This window comes from Aphidius gifuensis, linkage group LG6, assembly GCF_014905175.1.
Source record: "Aphidius gifuensis isolate YNYX2018 linkage group LG6, ASM1490517v1, whole genome shotgun sequence".
Taxonomy (NCBI): domain Eukaryota; kingdom Metazoa; phylum Arthropoda; class Insecta; order Hymenoptera; family Braconidae; genus Aphidius; species Aphidius gifuensis.
The window spans coordinates 6,159,447-6,178,507 of record NC_057793.1 but is presented as its reverse complement, the minus strand read 5'-3'; the positions used below and the strand labels follow the sequence as shown (position 1 = coordinate 6,178,507).

At 25.7% G+C, this 19,061-nt stretch overlaps 9 protein-coding genes across 9 annotated transcripts; 3 read left to right on the top strand and 6 right to left on the bottom strand.

Annotated features, from left to right (window-relative positions):
- Positions 1-55: 55 nt before the first annotated feature.
- On the top strand, positions 56-2,456 carry LOC122859059 (sepiapterin reductase-like). Its single transcript, XM_044162407.1, has 4 exons — positions 56-507; positions 642-948; positions 1,030-1,334; positions 1,410-2,456. Exons 2-4 carry the CDS (start codon positions 714-716, stop codon positions 1,659-1,661), a joined length of 792 nt encoding a protein of 263 aa, XP_044018342.1. The 5' UTR covers positions 56-507; positions 642-713; the 3' UTR covers positions 1,662-2,456.
- Positions 1,676-3,906, bottom strand: LOC122859055 (proton-coupled folate transporter-like). Its single transcript, XM_044162403.1, has 5 exons — positions 3,386-3,906; positions 3,056-3,319; positions 2,619-2,974; positions 2,272-2,548; positions 1,676-2,194 (listed from the first exon to the last, which is right to left on the bottom strand). The coding sequence occupies exons 1-5, from the start codon at positions 3,483-3,485 to the stop codon at positions 1,776-1,778; spliced, it is 1,416 nt and encodes a 471-aa protein (XP_044018338.1). The 5' UTR covers positions 3,486-3,906; the 3' UTR covers positions 1,676-1,775.
- A 165-nt stretch (positions 3,907-4,071) lies between these two features.
- LOC122859058 (NADH-cytochrome b5 reductase-like) lies at positions 4,072-5,022 on the top strand. Its single transcript, XM_044162406.1, has 2 exons — positions 4,072-4,318; positions 4,385-5,022. The coding sequence occupies exons 1-2, from the start codon at positions 4,075-4,077 to the stop codon at positions 5,020-5,022; spliced, it is 882 nt and encodes a 293-aa protein (XP_044018341.1). The 5' UTR covers positions 4,072-4,074.
- Positions 4,940-6,521, bottom strand: LOC122859057 (E3 ubiquitin-protein ligase FANCL). Its single transcript, XM_044162405.1, has 5 exons — positions 6,243-6,521; positions 6,066-6,164; positions 5,743-5,990; positions 5,259-5,673; positions 4,940-5,174 (listed from the first exon to the last, which is right to left on the bottom strand). The coding sequence occupies exons 1-5, from the start codon at positions 6,519-6,521 to the stop codon at positions 5,058-5,060; spliced, it is 1,158 nt and encodes a 385-aa protein (XP_044018340.1). The 3' UTR covers positions 4,940-5,057.
- A 636-nt stretch (positions 6,522-7,157) lies between these two features.
- Positions 7,158-8,342, bottom strand: LOC122859052 (60S ribosomal protein L28). The gene is made up of 4 exons (XM_044162399.1): positions 8,220-8,342; positions 7,716-7,812; positions 7,383-7,625; positions 7,158-7,293 (listed from the first exon to the last, which is right to left on the bottom strand). The coding sequence occupies exons 2-4, from the start codon at positions 7,800-7,802 to the stop codon at positions 7,207-7,209; spliced, it is 417 nt and encodes a 138-aa protein (XP_044018334.1). The 5' UTR covers positions 7,803-7,812; positions 8,220-8,342; the 3' UTR covers positions 7,158-7,206.
- Positions 8,343-8,543: 201 nt separating this feature from the next.
- Positions 8,544-9,666, top strand: LOC122859048 (S-adenosylmethionine sensor upstream of mTORC1). The gene is made up of 2 exons (XM_044162396.1): positions 8,544-8,734; positions 8,800-9,666. Exons 1-2 carry the CDS (start codon positions 8,561-8,563, stop codon positions 9,664-9,666), a joined length of 1,041 nt encoding a protein of 346 aa, XP_044018331.1. The 5' UTR covers positions 8,544-8,560.
- LOC122859050 (prostaglandin reductase 1-like) lies at positions 9,173-11,265 on the bottom strand. The gene is made up of 3 exons (XM_044162398.1): positions 10,920-11,265; positions 10,253-10,821; positions 9,173-10,172 (listed from the first exon to the last, which is right to left on the bottom strand). Exons 1-3 carry the CDS (start codon positions 11,026-11,028, stop codon positions 9,831-9,833), a joined length of 1,020 nt encoding a protein of 339 aa, XP_044018333.1. The 5' UTR covers positions 11,029-11,265; the 3' UTR covers positions 9,173-9,830.
- Positions 11,266-11,403: 138 nt separating this feature from the next.
- Positions 11,404-13,164, bottom strand: LOC122859049 (prostaglandin reductase 1-like). The gene is made up of 3 exons (XM_044162397.1): positions 12,827-13,164; positions 12,177-12,745; positions 11,404-12,100 (listed from the first exon to the last, which is right to left on the bottom strand). The coding sequence occupies exons 1-3, from the start codon at positions 13,011-13,013 to the stop codon at positions 11,759-11,761; spliced, it is 1,098 nt and encodes a 365-aa protein (XP_044018332.1). The 5' UTR covers positions 13,014-13,164; the 3' UTR covers positions 11,404-11,758.
- Positions 13,165-13,298: 134 nt separating this feature from the next.
- Positions 13,299-18,347, bottom strand: LOC122859709 (rapamycin-insensitive companion of mTOR). The gene is made up of 3 exons (XM_044163394.1): positions 18,331-18,347; positions 14,162-18,091; positions 13,299-14,081 (listed from the first exon to the last, which is right to left on the bottom strand). Exons 1-3 carry the CDS (start codon positions 18,345-18,347, stop codon positions 13,490-13,492), a joined length of 4,539 nt encoding a protein of 1,512 aa, XP_044019329.1. The 3' UTR covers positions 13,299-13,489.
- Positions 18,348-19,061: the final 714 nt, after the last annotated feature.

Genomic DNA, 19,061 nt, shown 5'->3' with positions numbered 1-19,061 from the left:
AAATAAAAAAAAATCTATATTTAAATAACATTAATTATTGTGTAATTATTATAATTACTTGTATCATTTGAAAAAAAAAATAATCATTATAAAAAATGTGTCTGATTACAAAGTCTGGACCACAGTATTGCTCAATCTAAATGAAAATTGATATTATTTATTTATTTATTTTTTTGATGGGAGTGTCAGGTGTCACGCGTGGTCAAACCTTTGATCCAAGATGATGATAATAATAATTATAACATGCTGATACTTGTTGCTTACTTGTTAAAAAACAACTTACTCACAATTCACAAACATTTTTCATTACATCAATGTGCAAACAAGACACCATCATATCTAAAAAATCAACAAAATAAATAGTAAATATTACAAAGTAAACAACACATATACCTATACCTATACCTATATTATTTTTGAAAGTAATAATAATCAATAAATAAATAAACAGCTGGAAGGATACATGTCCTGTCAATAGATACACATATTGACCAAGTCATTTGACAGGTAAATAAAGTTTCAAAAAAATTTTATTTATCATTAAAATTTTGATATTATTATCTCCAAATGAAAGTAATAAAAAAACGAAATTTAGCAGTGATGATTCTTGATGAATAATTAGTTTGTTTAATAATCTGTAGGTTATTTTTTTTCGTGTAATTCATCAAGAGTATCTATAAATATTAACAAAAAGAAAAAAAGAAAATTAAAAAATGACACCAGAAGCATTAACAGGCAAAGTATTCATCTTAATAACTGGAGCAAGTCAAGGAATTGGTCGTCAAATTGCAATAACATTATCTGAAATTGTTGATAAAAACTCACAAATACTTTTAATTGCTAGAAATGAAAATGGACTAAAAGAAACACGAGATAAATTATCAAAAAATATTAATGTTAATTATGCAAGTGTTGATTTGGGTGTTGCAACTGATGAACAGCTAACAGGTATTATTAAAAATTACTTTTATAAATTAGCTGCAATAATATTGAATTTATTTTAAATGAAAGCAATTAATATGATTTTAGAAATAATAAGTAATGTAACTGATGTTGATAAATTCGATCGTGCTATTTTGATACAAAATGCTGGATCAGTTGGTGATGTTACAAAAAATACAGCTCAAATGAATGACATGGATTATTGGAAAAATTATTTTGCTCTTAATGTATTTTCAACAGCAATATTAAATTCAGTATTTATGAAATTATTCAATGACAATGTTAAAGCTAAAAAATACATTATTAATATAAGCTCATTGATGGGAATAAAACCATTTAAATCAATGGGTTATTATGGATCTGGTAAAGCTGCTCGAGAAATGTATTTCAAGGTAAATTAAATTGCCATTAATTACATCAAAATAATAAGAATAATAATATATTTAATTTGTCATTATGATTAATAGGTATTTGCTGAAGAATTTCCACAAGTAAATGTGTTAAATTATTCACCTGGACCAGTTGAAACTGAAATGCTAGTAACTGTTGCAACAAAAGCTGGTGATGATGAAGTGCGAAATACAATAAATGATACAAGAATTCAAAAAAAATCATTGACACCTGAACAAACAGTTAATCGTCTTGTTAATATACTACGTGATCAAAAATATAAATCTGGTGATCATGTTGATTACTTTGATGAGTTTTTAAAATTTTAAAACACATAATACTTGAAAAAATATATATTTTATTGAAAAGTTATATTTTTTAAAAATATTGCACATATTATAATCACAATTATAAAAATATTAAAATGTTTTTTTCTTTTGTTGTTAAGACACACTGTGTTCATCACTTCCAAGTGGAATAAATATTGTCAAAGATTTATTAATACTTTTTTCAATATAACATATAATTATAATGATAAATAATAATATTGTTGATGATAATAAATAAACTGGTGATGGATAAAATGGTGGTAAATATTTAGCATAAATAAGTGTATAAATTGGTCCACAAATAAGTGGTAAAATAGCTTCAACAGATGTTGCTAATGAAAATACTTTTCCAACATCTTCTGGTGGTACAGATTTGGATAATACTGATCTTATTGTTGGTGATAATACACCACCAAATGAACCAGCAAATAGTACAGTATACATATGCCAAGGTTTTAATGTAAATGCTGTTATCATTGATGCTGTAAATGATGACACTGCAGCAATCATAGCTAAAGCTGTATCAGAAAATCCTTTAAAAAGAAAAAATACAAACTTTAAATATATATTTCAATGATAAGCCATACGTTGATTTAAATAAATTATTTACCAAATGTTCTACCAAATAATCTAACTCCAATAATTGTACCAATAATACTTATTGCAATAGATAAGCCCTTGAATCTTGAATACTCAATTGTATTCCATCCTAATCTAGCACTTGTAAAAAGATATCCAACACTTATATCACCATTTAAAATGACAATTAATAAAGCCAATGTTATAATACAACCCCATAAACTTTTACGATTTAAACCAACTTTTTCTTTTGTTGATGTTTCAATTAATTCCTTGACTAGTTTAAAATCAAAAACACTTCCCCATTTCTAAAAACAAAAAAATAATTAAATTTAATAAATTAGTTAATTATAGAAAATTTATAATAAAAAATTTTACTTGATTTTCACGATTTATAAATACTGTTTCTGGTACAAAAAATATTATAAATAAAAGTGAGCAACCAGAGCATGTACTAGAAACAATAAATAATTTTGTATATCCATATATTTTAAATATCATTGGTCCAATAAATATTCCAACCACTAAACCAATTGAAAGACAAGCTTCAAACCATGCTAATCTCCAAGCTCTAGTATCATTATTTGTAATATCAGTTAAATAACAAAATGTTGCAAGCATCAATACACAAACTCCACCAAGTAATGATGATGGTATAAATGCAATTAAAAATATCCATGGATCAACATCCCATTTTGATAATATAGTCATGAGTACATACATGAGAAATGATCCTGAAATTATCATAATTAATCTTTAATGATTAATACTGATATTGTTAATATAATATTTAATAATTTATATTCAAGTCTTGCCAGTATAGGCAGCAATTAAAAGTGGCTTTCTTCCGTATTTATCACTCCAGGGTCCTAAAAAAAGTGATAAAAAAGCTGGTAGTACACCCTCAACAAGACCTTTCCACATGAGAATATAACTAGCCAAAGGTTGTACCAATCGTACCAGTTCAATTGCCTCTTCACTGCTAGAATTTGTATGTAATATTTCACACTTATAGTTTTTAGCTTCACCCAATATTTTTCTACATGTTTGAAAAACAATTAAATCTGATACAACTGTTCCTAAATAAACAAAAATAAAAAACAAATGATTCATCAATGTTTTTGATTTTTCATTGTCAAACTTACCTGACAATGCCAAAGCAGTGAGAATTAAAAAAGTTGGCAGTTCCATTAATGTATATTGTCTCCATTTTGGTAATTTTTTAATAATTTCATTTTCTTCCATTTTTTATTGTTTTTATATATTTAAATAATATTTAAACATTATCCAAAATTATAGGTTATTATTTTTAATGAATAATTTTATTACAAATTAATAATCAATTGTAATTTAGACAATAATGATTAATTTTTTATTCAACAAATATAATACGCACAATTATTTCGTATGTATTTTCAAGTAAACTGTATTTTATTTTTACAATTTTATCAATGTTTACATAATGTATGATAGCTTCTTGATGTACTAGTTGATTGGTTTTATTTTATTTATCATTAATTGTACTCTGGTCGATAAAACAAATTTATTTGATTAAAAAAATATTCAAGTGTGTTATCTAAATGATTTTTTTTGTTCATTTTGCATTGTTGTGGATGACAAGAATATTTACAAACAACGTCATTTAATATATATATAAACACAACTAATACTGTTGCACTTTTACTTTTATATATTTGCAGGCATGTGCTAAATTGGGATGAAATTATTTGCGTCATTGTGATTCATCATTCCATCATAAATCTGAGTATCATTAAACAAATAAATGACAAGCAAAATATTATTATCAATGATAAATAATTAATCAATTTAAAAAATGTGTGATGATGATAATGATGACCGACCAAAGACACCACTTCAAGATGACTGTTGTAAAAATGATTGCAATCCATGTATATTTGATGTTCACAGAGATATTTTAAAACGTTGGGAAAATAATAAAAGCTATAAATTAGGTCAAAGAAAAAATATACTTTTACAAACTGCTTATAAATTATTTAAAGTATCTAAAATATTTGATATTAATGATGATTATGTGATGATATCATTGACTGCAAAAGGTACAGTGTCATAATTTTCTAGATGATGATGATCAATTAATAATTATTATTTTACTTGTTAATCAGAAAATGTCAATGATGATGAAGTGATCCTTCTAAAACCTGGACAACATATTATGCTGTCATGTTTTTCCTGCACCAGGCCATTTACTCCAATATCATGGAACAACAAAGACCTAAATATTCTTGTTAGAATTTATAACACCAGTTTGTTTACAAATAAATTAAAAAATTTATCAATCGGAGATGAAATTAAAGTACGTGGACCATATGGTAATTTTGAGTATAAAAAAAATAGCTATAAAAATATAATTATGTTTGGAATTGGTAGTGGAATAGCAGCTCTTTATCCAATTGCTAAAAATATTATAGATGATGAATCTGAAGAATCTCGAATTAATTTAATTGCTGGATTTTCATCAGTTGATCAAATTCCAATGAAACAAGAACTCAAATTACTAACTGATTATTGGAATTTTCAGTGTACAATTTATCTGACAAATTGGAATGAAAATCCATTAAAAACTATCAATGGAATAAAATTAATATCTGGAAAAATTAATGAAATAATTGTTAAAAAAGTACTTGAAAATAATATACCAAATAATACGTTAATTTTAATTTGTGGTAACAAAGATTTTAATAATTCCATGGAAATATTTATAAATAAGTTTGGCTATGATAATTATCACGTTTTTAAATAACATTAAAATAAAAATATTAACTTTGTGTTTTATATTTAATTATTATTTTTTTTGTTTTTAACGATTGGACATGATATGGCTTCTTTGCAAGCTGGACATTTACCATACAAAACATCAAAAGCAACATGATTACGAGCCCCCATTTCAAGCCACTAAAAAAAAACAATGAAAAATATTATTTAATTTAACAAATATAGTTTATTAAAAGTAATTAATTAATTATTATAAAAAATTACCTTGTACAAACAAGCAGCATGAAAATTTTTGTGACACTTTGAATTGTTGCAAATGACTTCTGGTATTTCACCATCATCAAGCTCAAGGCAAAAACAAATGCAACAATCATTTTCACCAATGAGAACATTATCATGTTGTCCTCTATCAATTGGAGGTTTTGGTAATTCATCAATATTTAATAAAGTTTGTAAATTTTCAATGATTGTTAAATCATCATCCCACTTGTCTGTATTTTCAGTCATGATGTCTTTATATTTTTTAACTTCACTATCAGTACCAAGTAGCTTCATATCTTGAATTGCAGTTGAATCAAATGGATTCATTGTCAACAAAAGTGACAAAGATGAATTTATATTAATTCTTCTATGCATGTGACTTGGTTTTGGATTTATTGGATCAATAACCCAACAGTATCTGTTATGAATAATTAATAATTCACATCAATATAAAGAATATAATTTTTTGTATATTTTATAAACTTACTCATCAATGAATTTTAAATCATCCCAAACATCTTGTAAAATATCTGTTCTTGCTTTCAAAGTTTTAGCAGCTTCAACAAGACTTGGAACACATTTATCAAGTGATGGCCAGACTGAAAATGTTGGAAGATCTGATGAAACAACTGTCCAAGGATTATGTATCAATGATGTTTGTTCAAGAACAATTGATATATTTTTGTAGGTCAATTTTATGGCAGTTAAATCATTATTTCCTAATACAGCAACATCCTAAAATTACAGCAATATATTTATTAATTTTCTATTTATTGTTATTTTTTTATTAATAACGACAAACTAACTTACAGAATCTTTTAAAACACCAGTCAACTCATCTAGAAGATTATCATTAAATACTTGAAGATTATTGTTTAAATAATCTTTTTTTTTCTTTATGCACGTATCCTAAAATAAAAAAATATACAATTTAATTAAAAAATATTTGTCAAGATGATGATTGACATGGAAATTTTATTTATTTACCATGAGTCTTTGTAGCTGTCTTAAAAATGTTGGTACTGAAATTGCTGAGTGTAGCAGTTCCATTGATTTTGTTGAAAAATCAGTATTATGCATGTGATAAATATTTTTTCCAAATCTTAAAATTGAATTTTTCATTGAAGGATAATTTGGAACAATTAATTTAATTTCCATTTTTAATTTGTTGTTGTTTATCAACAAAAAACCATGCCATGATACTGGATTATCATTTATTAAAATTAAATAAGGATGTTCTTTAATTATTTCACTGTATTCATCCATATTTTATTATCAATATAATTAACAACAATATAAATAGGTATAATTATTATCTTTTATTTTTTTTACATTAATCAAGTTTATTATTTTTGTTTTTGTTGTGACGACATACTGACTGGATGATTCATTTGACCGTTGTTGATGTTGATATAGTAGGGATTCGCTATGTAATTTAATTTTTTTTATTATATTTTTTCTCTACTGCAATTTTAATAATAAAGTGAATTTATTTATTTATTTTTCAAGTAATAATGTTTTTTTTTTTATTGAAAGTTTTTTGTAAAACTCGTTTGACTTTCACATTTTCCAGTTTTTAAAATCTTGTTATACCATAATTTATTTATTTTATGTAACTTGTAATAAACAAATATACCTATAATAATTTTAATAGTTTATTATTGTCAATAGAAACCAGATATTTGAGCTAGACTTGCTCCTAAATATGATCCATAAAAAACTAAAATACAGAGTCAAGTTACAACAAGAAGCAGATTACTCTTCCATAATAATTTTTATAATGAATAAAACAACTATTAAATAATAATTAGAAAAAAAGAGTAAAATAAATACTCATGTTATGAAGGAATTGTAGGTTTTGTTTGTTAAATAAAAAATAATTTTAAATAAACAAGATAATGATTGATTTTTATATTTTCAAGTATTTATTAATTGTAATGCAGTTCAATAATTATTCAGCTTTCTTGGCAGCACGGACTTTTTTGACTGGAAGAGGTTTTTGTGATCTCAAAACAGCACTGGCACGACGAAGAGCAGCCTACACAAAATATAAATAAATAAAATTAATAAACTATCAAATTATTTCATCAAAAAAAAAGAATTTAATATTAAAAAACAAGTGTGTACCTTGGTGAGGTCACGTCTGTACTTGTTGGCTGAAAGGAATGTCTTCAACTTGTAAAGTGAACGACGTGGTCCAGCTTTCATTGTACGTCTTTCCAAAGCCTTTGCTGGTTTTTTACCGCATTTTGGTTTTTTTGTAACAACAGTGAATCCTTTCTTGTCTGGTGCATCAACAACAGATACTGTTTTGTTGTGTACTAAACCAGAGTAACGATAGCTGCTCAAGTTGGTCAAATTATTTGCTTCCTATATGAAAAAACAAAAATGAAAAATTAATCAACACATTTAGACAATTGTTTTAAAAAATATTGTCAATTAATTTGGCTGTTTTCTTACAGTTGAGAATGGTTTGTTGATGTTTCTCTTCTTAAGAAGGAAAGCATTGTTGTTACGGATGATCATCCAGTTCAAAGCAGACGACATTTTGAATTGTCTGTAACAAATCATTAAAAAAATTAATAAATGCATGAATTGGCTCACATCATGTTTTTAGGTTATAGGACATGTCATCATTAAAATTAATTCATAATAATAATAAACCAGCTTAATTTAATAACAATTATTTTAATAATAATAAATAATCCATCATCAGATTATTTAACACAATATTTTGTTAAACAATAATTAAAAAATCAATTTAAATATAATAAAATTGATGGACAACTAGACACATGCACATGGTTGAAAACACAATGAATTAATTTTTCTTCAAACAAAATAATATATCATTTCACATGTAAAATTTTATAGAGAAATTAATTATTATTAAAAACTGGTTTATTTTATTGAGATTTAATAATTAATAACACAATTTATTTGAGCACTTTGTTAATTATTTACCTCGTGCGTTCAACGGATCGAGAAGGAAAGAAATAGTTATCGTTTTTTTCACACACAGCTCCAATCTGAATACATGAACATCAAGCTTTTCCGGTTTTGGACTTCATTGTTGCCAAATTAATTAATAAAAAAAACAACTCATTAATTTATTATTAAAATTAATTAATTGCCATTTTATTATATAAATTTAATAAATTAAATAATTATTACTATCTGCTTTTAATTAAAAAATTAATTAATTGTACAATTTTGTGGAAAATTTTAATTTTTAAGTTGGTAGTAATGTGCTCTGAATATTGCAATTTGCAATGACACGAAAATTCAAAAATCATAGATAAAAAATGGATCAACAATCAAGTAAAATAAACAATAAAAATAAAATAATTGCAAGTGAAAAACACAAAGAACTTGCTGGATTTATAAAAAATACTCACAATCGTTTGCGAGAAGAATCAAAAATTTATGGAGCAAATGAAGCTTGGAGTAGACATCTAGCTAGAAAAAAAGACTTGCAGGTTAGATAAACAATGATTTATTATTGTTTATAATAAACAAATTATTGTTGTTTTTTTTTGACTAGGATTATGCTTGTTCAATGCAAGAGTTAGCAACATCCCATTGGAAAAATAATGACACAAAAACAAGTACCAATTGTCGTATCAAGTGGATAAAAAATCAGTGTCACAATTATTTTTTTAATGATGGAAAAATTAAATTTTTTGATCGTGAAAAACAAATTCAAGAAAAGATAAATGATTTATCAAAAACCAAAGACAATGAATTACCATTTGATTTACCGAAAATAGAAAAAATAAATTTGCTAGATGTTGGAAGCTGTTACAATCCTTTTGATGATGATGACAACTTTGAAGTGACTCCAATAGACCTAGCTCCATACTCCAATAAAGTCTATCAATGTGATTTTCTTAATGTAGATCTTGGTCAAGAGAAAATTACTTGTAATGACGAGAAAATTATACAGTTAAAAATATCTTCATTTGACGTAGTAGTATTTTCTCTGCTACTGGAATATTTTCCATCACCAGATCAACGATTTAATTGTTGTCAAAAAGCCTATGATGTTCTAAAACCAGGTGGAATATTAATAATAATTACACCAGACTCTAAACACGTTAATGCCAATGCAAACATCATGAAATCATGGAGATTTGTTTTGTCAAAAATGGGATTTATGAGAATTTGTTATGAAAAATTAGAACACATTCATTGTATATCATACAGAAAATGTTTTGATAAAAATGTTGCATCAAGATGGGCTGATATGCAGATAATTCCAAAAGATAATCATCTTTTTAAAGCAGCTAATAAAATATTTATTCCACAAGATTTTAATTCTATTTCTCTAAATAAAAATTGTGATGATGAAATAATTTATAATGTTGAAGATATGATATCTGGATTTGATCAGTTACCTCAATATTTTTGACAATAATCAATTTGTAATTGAACATAGTAAATTGTATTTACTGTTTTTTTGATAAAGGCATAGATTTTGAATTAAAAAAATAATATTTGTTTAGAAAAATACAATAATTTTTGGAAGCACATTATAACATGATGAAAAATTAAATGTTGATTTTTGTTAACTGTCTAGACTTTGACAATAGCTTTACCAGTATTTTCACCTTTCAACATTCCAGCAAATGCATTGAACATATTTTCAAAACCATGTGTAACAGTTTCACGATATTTGAGTTTTCCTTCTTGAATCCATTTAAGATTTTGAGCGATTCCTTCTTGCCATTTATCTGCCCATCGAGTAATAATAAATCCTTCAATTTTAAGTTGACTAGAAATAATTGCTGGTTGTAAAATTGTTGTTTTTGGTTTTGCATTAATATCTGTATTGTATGATGAGATATGACCACAAACCGATACTCTACCAAATAATTTCATTTGATACATAACAGTTGTTGAAATATCACCTCCAACCTGTTGGCAAAAACAAATAAATTAATTATCATTAATGAAATGATTTTTTTTTTTTTTAAATTATAATTTAATTATCTTACATTGTCAAAGTAACAATCAACACCATCAGGTGCTAATTTTTTTAATTCAACATCAACATTTTGAGTTTTATAATTAATTGTATGATCAAAACCACATTCATTTTTTAACCATTGACATTTATCATCAGATCCAGCAATTCCAATGACAGTGAGACCTTTTATTTTTCCAATTTGACCAACAAGACTGCCAATAGCACCAGCAGCACCAGAAACAACAAGAGTTTCACCAGCTTTTGGCTGACAAATATCCAAAAAACCAAAATATGCAGTATTACCAGGCATTCCAAGAACACCAAGACCTACAGAAGCTGGTAAATCACCAATTTCTGGTAATATATAATTGTGAGGTAATCCCATTGAATATTTCTTTTCATCTTCAATATTTATAACAGTATGTGTACGCCAGCCAAAATTACCTACAACTCTTTTACCAACTGGATACTTTGATGATTTTGATTCAATTATTTTACCAACTTGAATGCCAATCATTGTTATTCCAGTTGGAAAACTATCAACATGAAGTCTCATATAAGGATCAACAGATAAATACTCTGCTTCAGCCAAAATTTCTGTTTAAAAAAAAAAAAATCATAATTGATTATTGATAAAAGATAATAACTTATCATGCTGTCATCAATTTAAATATTAAATATTTTTTCAACTTTACCATTATTTTTAATTGCTGGAAGTTGTTCTTCAACAATTACAAAATCCGATGGTTTTGGTTCACCTTCAAAATGTTTAACCAATACGTATTTTTTACAAGTCACCATCATGTGTGATTTTTTTAATTTGCAAATCAAATATTAAACTGCGTTTTGAGAATGTGATTACTTGACTAAGTCGAGAAAACATTGACTGTGATAATATATATGATGATGATGATGATGATTATGCAGGCAATATGTCAAGAGCTGTCAAGAGCTGTCAAAGTTAGTCAGCTAGATTATATAAATTCTACAAGTAGATAGTGTCAACTATCAAAGAAGAAGATTAAAGAAGATTCACACATTTCCATATGCAAATGAAAATAAATTAAAATTAAAATCATCATGAAAGAGCAAAAAAAATTATTCAATTCATTAATTTTAATTTAAAATACTTGATAGACATATGTGACTTAGAAAATAATCGCTAACGATAACACAATAATTATATTTTATCACTTTTTTATTTTTTCATTTTTTTCAAATACCAAAAATACACGAAAAACTTGCTGGATTTATGAAAAATAATTTAACTAAAAATTAAAAAATTTATAATGATGAATATATGATATCTAGATTTGATCAGTTAACTCAATATTTTTGACAAAAATCAACTTGTAATTGGACATAGTAAATAGTATGTATTTTTTTTTTTTTTTTTGATAAAGACATAAATTTTACATTAGAAAAATAATATTTGTTTAGAAAAATGCTTAGGTGTAATCATTTTTGGAAGCACGTTATTAATTTACAAAATTATTCTATAATGAAAAATTAAATGTTGATTTTCGTTAATTGTCTAGACTTTGACAATAGCTTTACCAGTATTTTCACCTTTCAACATTCCAGCAAATGCATTAAACATATTTTCAAAACCATATGTAACAGTTTCACGATATTTAAGTTTTCCTTCTTGAATCCATTTAAGATTTTGAACGATTCCTTCTTGCCATTTATCTGCCCATCGAGTTACAATAAATCCTTCAATTTTAAGTTGATTAAAAACAATTGCTGGTTGTAAAATTGTTGTTTTTGGTTGAGCATTAACATCTGCATTGTATGATGAAATACTACCACAAACCGATACTCTACCAAATAATTTCATTTGATACATAACAGTTGTTGAAATATCACCTCCAACCTGTCGACAAAAACAAATAAATTAATTATCAATTACAATATTTTTATTTTTTTAAATTATAATTTAATTATCTTACATTGTCAAAGTAACAATCAACACCATCAGGTGCTAATTTTTTTAATTCAACACCAACATTCTGAGTTTTATAATTAATTGTATGATCAAAACCACATTCATTTTTTAACCATTGACATTTATCATCAGATCCAGCAATTCCAATGACAGTGAGACCTTTTATTTTTCCAATTTGACCAACAAGACTTCCAACAGCACCAGCAGCACCAGAAACAACAAGCGTTTCACCAGCTTTTGGCTGACAAATATCCAAAAAACCAAAATATGCAGTATTACCAGGCATTCCAAGAACACCAAGACCTACAGAAGCTGGTAAATCACCAATTTCTGGTAATATATAATTCCCAGGTGTTCCCAATGAATCTGCTTTTTGATCCTCAGTATTTATAATTGTATGTGTACGCCAGCCTAAACTACCCACAATTCTTTTACCAACTGGATACTTTGATGATTTTGATTCAATTATTTTAGCAACCTGACTTCCAATCATTGTTATTCCAGTTGGAAAACGAGCAACGTATGGTCTCATATAAGGATCAACAGATAAATACTCTGCTTCAACCAAAATTTCTGTTTTAAAACAAAAAAACATAATTGATTATTGATAAAACTTATCATTAATTTAAAAATTAAATATTTGTTTAACTTTACCATTATCCTTAATTGCTGGAAGTTGTTCCTCAACAATCTCTAAATCTGATGGTTTTGGTTCACCTTTAAAATGTTTAACCAATACGTATTTTTTACAAGTCACCATCATGTGAGATTTTTTAATTTGCAAATCAAATATTAAACTGCGTTGTGAGACAGTAATTACTTGACTAAGTCGAGAAAACATTGACCGTGATAATAATTATGATGATGGTAACGATGCAGGTAATTTGTCAAAAGCTGTCAAACGTAGCCAACTACATAGATTGTATATTTGTATACATACAGATTCTACAAGTGGACAGTGTAAACTATGGAGGGAGAAGATTAGAGAAGATTTACACACTCACATATACAAATAAAAATAAAAATCATCATAACAGAAAAAAAAATATTGAATTTATTAATTTTAATTAAAAATACTTTATGGACATATGTAGACAAGAAAAAAATTGCTAACAATAACACGATAATTATGTTTTATCATTTTTTTATTTTAATTTTTTTTTTTTTTTCATATTGCATAATGATTTTGTTTATTTTTTCACCTCATCTTTAACTTCATTTTTTTTTTTTTTTTCAAATACAAGAAAGATATGTACATTTTATTATTTATAAATAATCAATTTAATAATTTAATTAATTAATTTATTTATTGGAGTGCTAATCAAGGCTGATGGCAGTTTTTGTACCAGTCACTTTTAATAATTTATTATCAGAAGTCTTTGATATTTTTTTATGTTTTTCTGGTTTTAATATATCAGCAATGATTTCTTCATCACTTAATTTATTATCAGACTTTTTAATTGTTGTCTCTGGTATTTTAAGACATATTTTTTTATCAACTGTAATTGTATTTTCATTTAATTGAGATGTTGATGTTGTTGTTGTTGTTGTTAATGATTCATCATTATTATTTATTATTATTTTACCGTTTATTTTATTTATCATTGGATTTTTATGAATGACGTTATCTGTTGGTGTTTCGTCAACTGCTTTCATTAATTCTGGTATATTTAGAATTTTTTTTGGTTCATTGTATAATTGATTAAATTCCAAATCTAAAAATAATTCTTGAAGTAATATACGAGCACTTAAACGATATGTTCCAGTACCAAGACGTGATGCAACTTCACAAAATAAACATGTATCTTGAAATATTTTTGGATTACTTTGACGAAGACGTAAAAGTGCACGACGATTTTGACGATATTTTATTGGATTTGATAAACGTTGAACATACCTCAGTATTTTTCTGTAAAAAAAAAAAAAAAAACAAAAATATAAAACACAAATAACAATATTAAAATTAACATTAAAAAAAATATAATTTACCTTTTTATTTTAATATCAGTGTCATTATAATTTTCACTATTCCAAGTTGATTTATTTTCTTGACAAATTAAACAAATTTTCCAATGTTTTTCATCATCTTCATCATTAGCATTATCATCATCATCAACATCATCATCAGCAGCACCAGCAGCACCATCATCATCAGAATCATAATCAACAAAATTTAATCTATCATTATTATCACTATCACTATTATTATTTATAATATTATTGTTATCATTATTATTATTATTATTATTATCATTCTGAAAATTGTCATTTGTTTTTTCAATTGATGATTTTGATGAATAATATGGAAAAATACTTTCAAGATTTTTAGGTAAACATATTCCTAAATGACAATTTTCATTAGTATCTTCTTCATCTGTTGATACTGTTGGTAGTGTTGTAGTAAAAAAATTATCAAATATTAAATCATTTGATGTTCCAGTTTCAGCTAAATTTTGTAATGATAATTTATCATCATACGAATACATTTCAGATGTACTTTTTGAATAATTTGGTCTTCTATAACGTTGAAGACTTCGTAATTTAGCATAACCATCAGCATCTTGTTGTGATAAACGTTGTATACTTGATACTGGACTTGGTGTATCACCATGTTCATTATAACCAAATTTTCTATTTTCTATATCAGTTGCAGCACTTTCGGATCTATTTCTTGTTCTTTTTTTATTTATTTCTGGTATATCTGGTTTTCCATCACTCAAACTACGATGATGTTTTTGTATTGGTACAGGACTTGGTATTGTATATGATGATGTTGTTGGCATAACAATTGGCCAATAATCACCACGTTTATATCTAACACATGGCCAACCATATGATGTTAATGCATCAGCACCAAATTTTGTTGTACTTATTAAACACATTGAATAAACAGCTGTTGCACGAACAGAATAATACTGACATGTTTCAGCAATATTTGTTAATATATCAATTATTCCATAATGTTTTAATATATCAACTCCAGCTGATGATGTGCCAACATGTCCAAATGACCATATTGCTGCTTTAACACGTAATATTTTATCATCAATATTTAAATTATTATTATCATTGTAGTTATATGTTTCTGTTGTTGATGTTGATGTTGATGTTTCAATAGTTTCATTATCAATAATTGTTTCTAAACGATTTGATTCTTCATTACCCGATTCTTCAGACATAATATATGTATCATCAATAAATGGTTTATTTATAAAAGTATTATTATCATCATTACCACCACAAGCACCACCATAATCTATAGAAAAACGTTGAACAAAACGTTTTAATATTTGTATAATATTTTTACGTGTTATTATTTGTAAACCATGTTCATGTTTAACAAATTGACCAAATATATGTGGTGGTATAAATACATCTTTTGGTAATATTAATTTATTACTTTTACGACGTATATATTGTCCATTATCAGATTTTTGACGACATGTAAATGAATCATGTATGATACCTTCAATAAAATGTACATATGTTTCATTAAAACCACCTGGTTTAATCCATTTATCAAATTCTTCAAGTGGTGATGGTAATTTATGAAATATTGTTGATAATGAATAAAATTTAATATTTAATAAATATGCATTAAAGCCAATTTTTTTAATACAATTTAACCATGATATATAATTATTTGTTGGTGTAGAAATTTGTTGATATAATGATAATAAATAATCTTGATCTTCACATGCTTCATGTAATAATTCAAGTGCAGCAATTGATACAGTTTTTTTTTCATCATTTAATTTATCAATAATAAGTTTAAGTGCCCATTTAAATGCATCAGTCATTTTAGCTCGTAATATAATACGTAAAAATTGAATGACATATAATATTTTTTGTTCAGCAATACTTGTTGTTTCATTTGTTGTTATTATTTTAAATAATATTTTACGATTTGGTCCATCACGTGTATAATCTAAACTTGATACAATTAATTTAACATAACAATCATGTTTTGTTGTTAATGCTAATTGTTCTAATTTTAATAATAAATTAAATGATTTTAATATAACAGTACCTTTTGCTGATTGACTTAATTGTCCCAAAAATAAAAAATATTTTTGACAACATGTTGTTGTCATATGACGTGGTGAAAATAAACAATCATGTGCTGATGGTAATGTTAATAATAATGTTATTTGTTCAGTAATATCACCAATTAATTCATTTAATAATTTTATACTTTCTTGTTGTTGTAATTCAAGTAAACAATTAATTAAATCACAACCAGCTAATGTTATTTCACGATATTCATGTATATTTGTAGATAATTCAACACGACTATATTTATTTGATGATGGTTTAAAATATCTAACAATTCTTTTTAAAAATATACGTTGATCTGAATTACAAATAAGACGTGATACATCATCACGTGAACGTAATATTGATCTAACTGCTGTCCAATTCCAACCAAGTGAATCTTTTGTATTTAATACTTGTGATTCTTTTAATAATGGTGTTATTGGTTGTTCACGTTTTAATAACCATGTTTTACTTTGTATTGGACGTTTACGACGTGGTGGTGATGATCTTAACCAATTACCAGCTTTTAATATTTTATCAAGAAATAAACTTGATGGTATTGGTTTACGTTTCATCATAATATGCATACGTTCTAATATTTTAACAGCAGCAAGTGCTTGATGTTTACCAAGACTAGCATGTTCTAATAAATTTGGTAATGGTGGTGTTAAATCACATATATCTTGTGGTAATAATGAATGTGCTAAATTTAATAATGCACCAAGTAAAACAGCAGCACGTACTGATATAAATGTATCAGATGTTACAATTGTTTCAGCTAATGCACGATGTAAACCACATTCAATTAATATATATACTAATAATGATAAATGTAAATCATATAAATTTGGATAATTTATTAATGTTATTGGTAATATTGTTTTACCTTCAGCAGCAACAAAACCTTCAGATAATTTCCAATTATTACGTGGTCTAAATGGATCAACAGCTGCTAATGCAACATCTGGTTCATCTGTCCATACTGGAAGTGGTAAACCAAGTAATTCATAAAATAATTCAAGTACAGCACCACGTACTTCTAATTGTTCAATATATAATATATCTGATATTGCTTTTATACCAGAATTATCATTTGGATTACAAAAACATAATATACCAGGATATGAACGTAATATACTTAATAATGCTTGTTTACTAGCAGTAAATGCAACTTCTCTATCAACACGTGAACGATCATTTTTTGATGTATATAATTCACAGTATGGTGCTGCTAATAATTTTAATGATATATTATTTCGTGTATCTGGATTTGTTAATAAATGTAGCAATACACCAACAACTGATTCAACCATTGATGATGATAAACCACGTGATGCTGATCTTAATAATGTACCAGTACCACCACAATTTATAAATAAATTTGAATTTAAAATACCAAGTTCACAAAGTGTTGCTAAAAAAACACTAACTGGTCTCTCATTATCTTCAACATCATCATCACAAAGACTTATTAATGAACGTGCTAATATTGGACTAATATCATTTGGTGATATTACAAGAATTTTTCTAACAACACGTAATGCTTGAATTCTTTCAATATCATTACGTATAAATATATCCATACTTCTTGCTATAAAATAAGGATAATTTAATTTATTTATTAATATAATATCATCTTTATTTTTAAGAAGATATCTTATTGCTCGTAGTGCTGCTGCACGTACTTGTGTTGTTTCTTGTACAAGTCCAATTCTTAAACATTTTAATAATTCTTCTGACGTAAAGCCATATTCATGACAGTCAATACTGTCATCATTAATAAGACCAACAAATGCATTTAAATATCCTAATTTATCAGCATTTGTAACACCTTGTTGTTGACATATTTTTGTTAATACATCTTTGATGTCAGCAATCAAACTTTAAAAATAATATTTGGTAATTACGTATTACCAATAAATAAATAAACAAATAAATAAACAAAAAAACAATTTGAAAAAAGTAAAAAAGTACATATTTGATTAACAAAACTAAGTTTGGATAAAAGAACAAATATTTTAAGGATGCAATGTTTTGTTGATTTGATATTGTTAATTAATAAATATATTTAATATTTTTGTTAATAGACATAAACATACTACGTTGTGATCTGTTAATACGTAAACTTCTTCCCCATCAAGATGTATTTTATTTTTTTATTTTTTTACCATAATTCAATGTATGTTTATGTATTTGACAATTTTAATCATTTTCATTGAATAATCACAAATACACAATTATTATTGTTGATTATTATTGTTTAACTCTGGCATTGATATTAACTCTTTTTTTTTTTTTCTTTTTTTTTACAATTGATAAGAATATTTCGTGGCATCCCCCACACACACATATACATATACACTTACTTGTGTTTTTTATTTTTATTTTTATTTATTTTTTTTTGACACAAATACACACTGACAGCTAAATGCCAAACACACGTGTTGTCTGACTGTTCAGCACGAGGGCGCACAATGTAATTTGTTTATTTTTTTTTTGCATTTGTTCAAATGTATTGTTAAATTGATTAATTATTTTTTTAATCAATAAGATAATTAAAATATATATGAGACACTTATTATTATTATTATTATAAACAATGTGTGTTTTTGTTTTTTTTTTTTTTGAGCAGAGATTGTTGTTGATTAATCAAGCCTAGATGACGTGACATGATTTTTCTTTTTTAAAAAATAATTATTTTTACATTTAAATTTATTTTCAATGCAAATTTAATGATTAAATGTTGAATTTTTATAAATCAGGACAATTGTTAATAATAATAAATAATGGAAAATGAAATTTTTTTTTATATTTAATCAATTAATTCATCTAGATGACGTTTCATGATTTT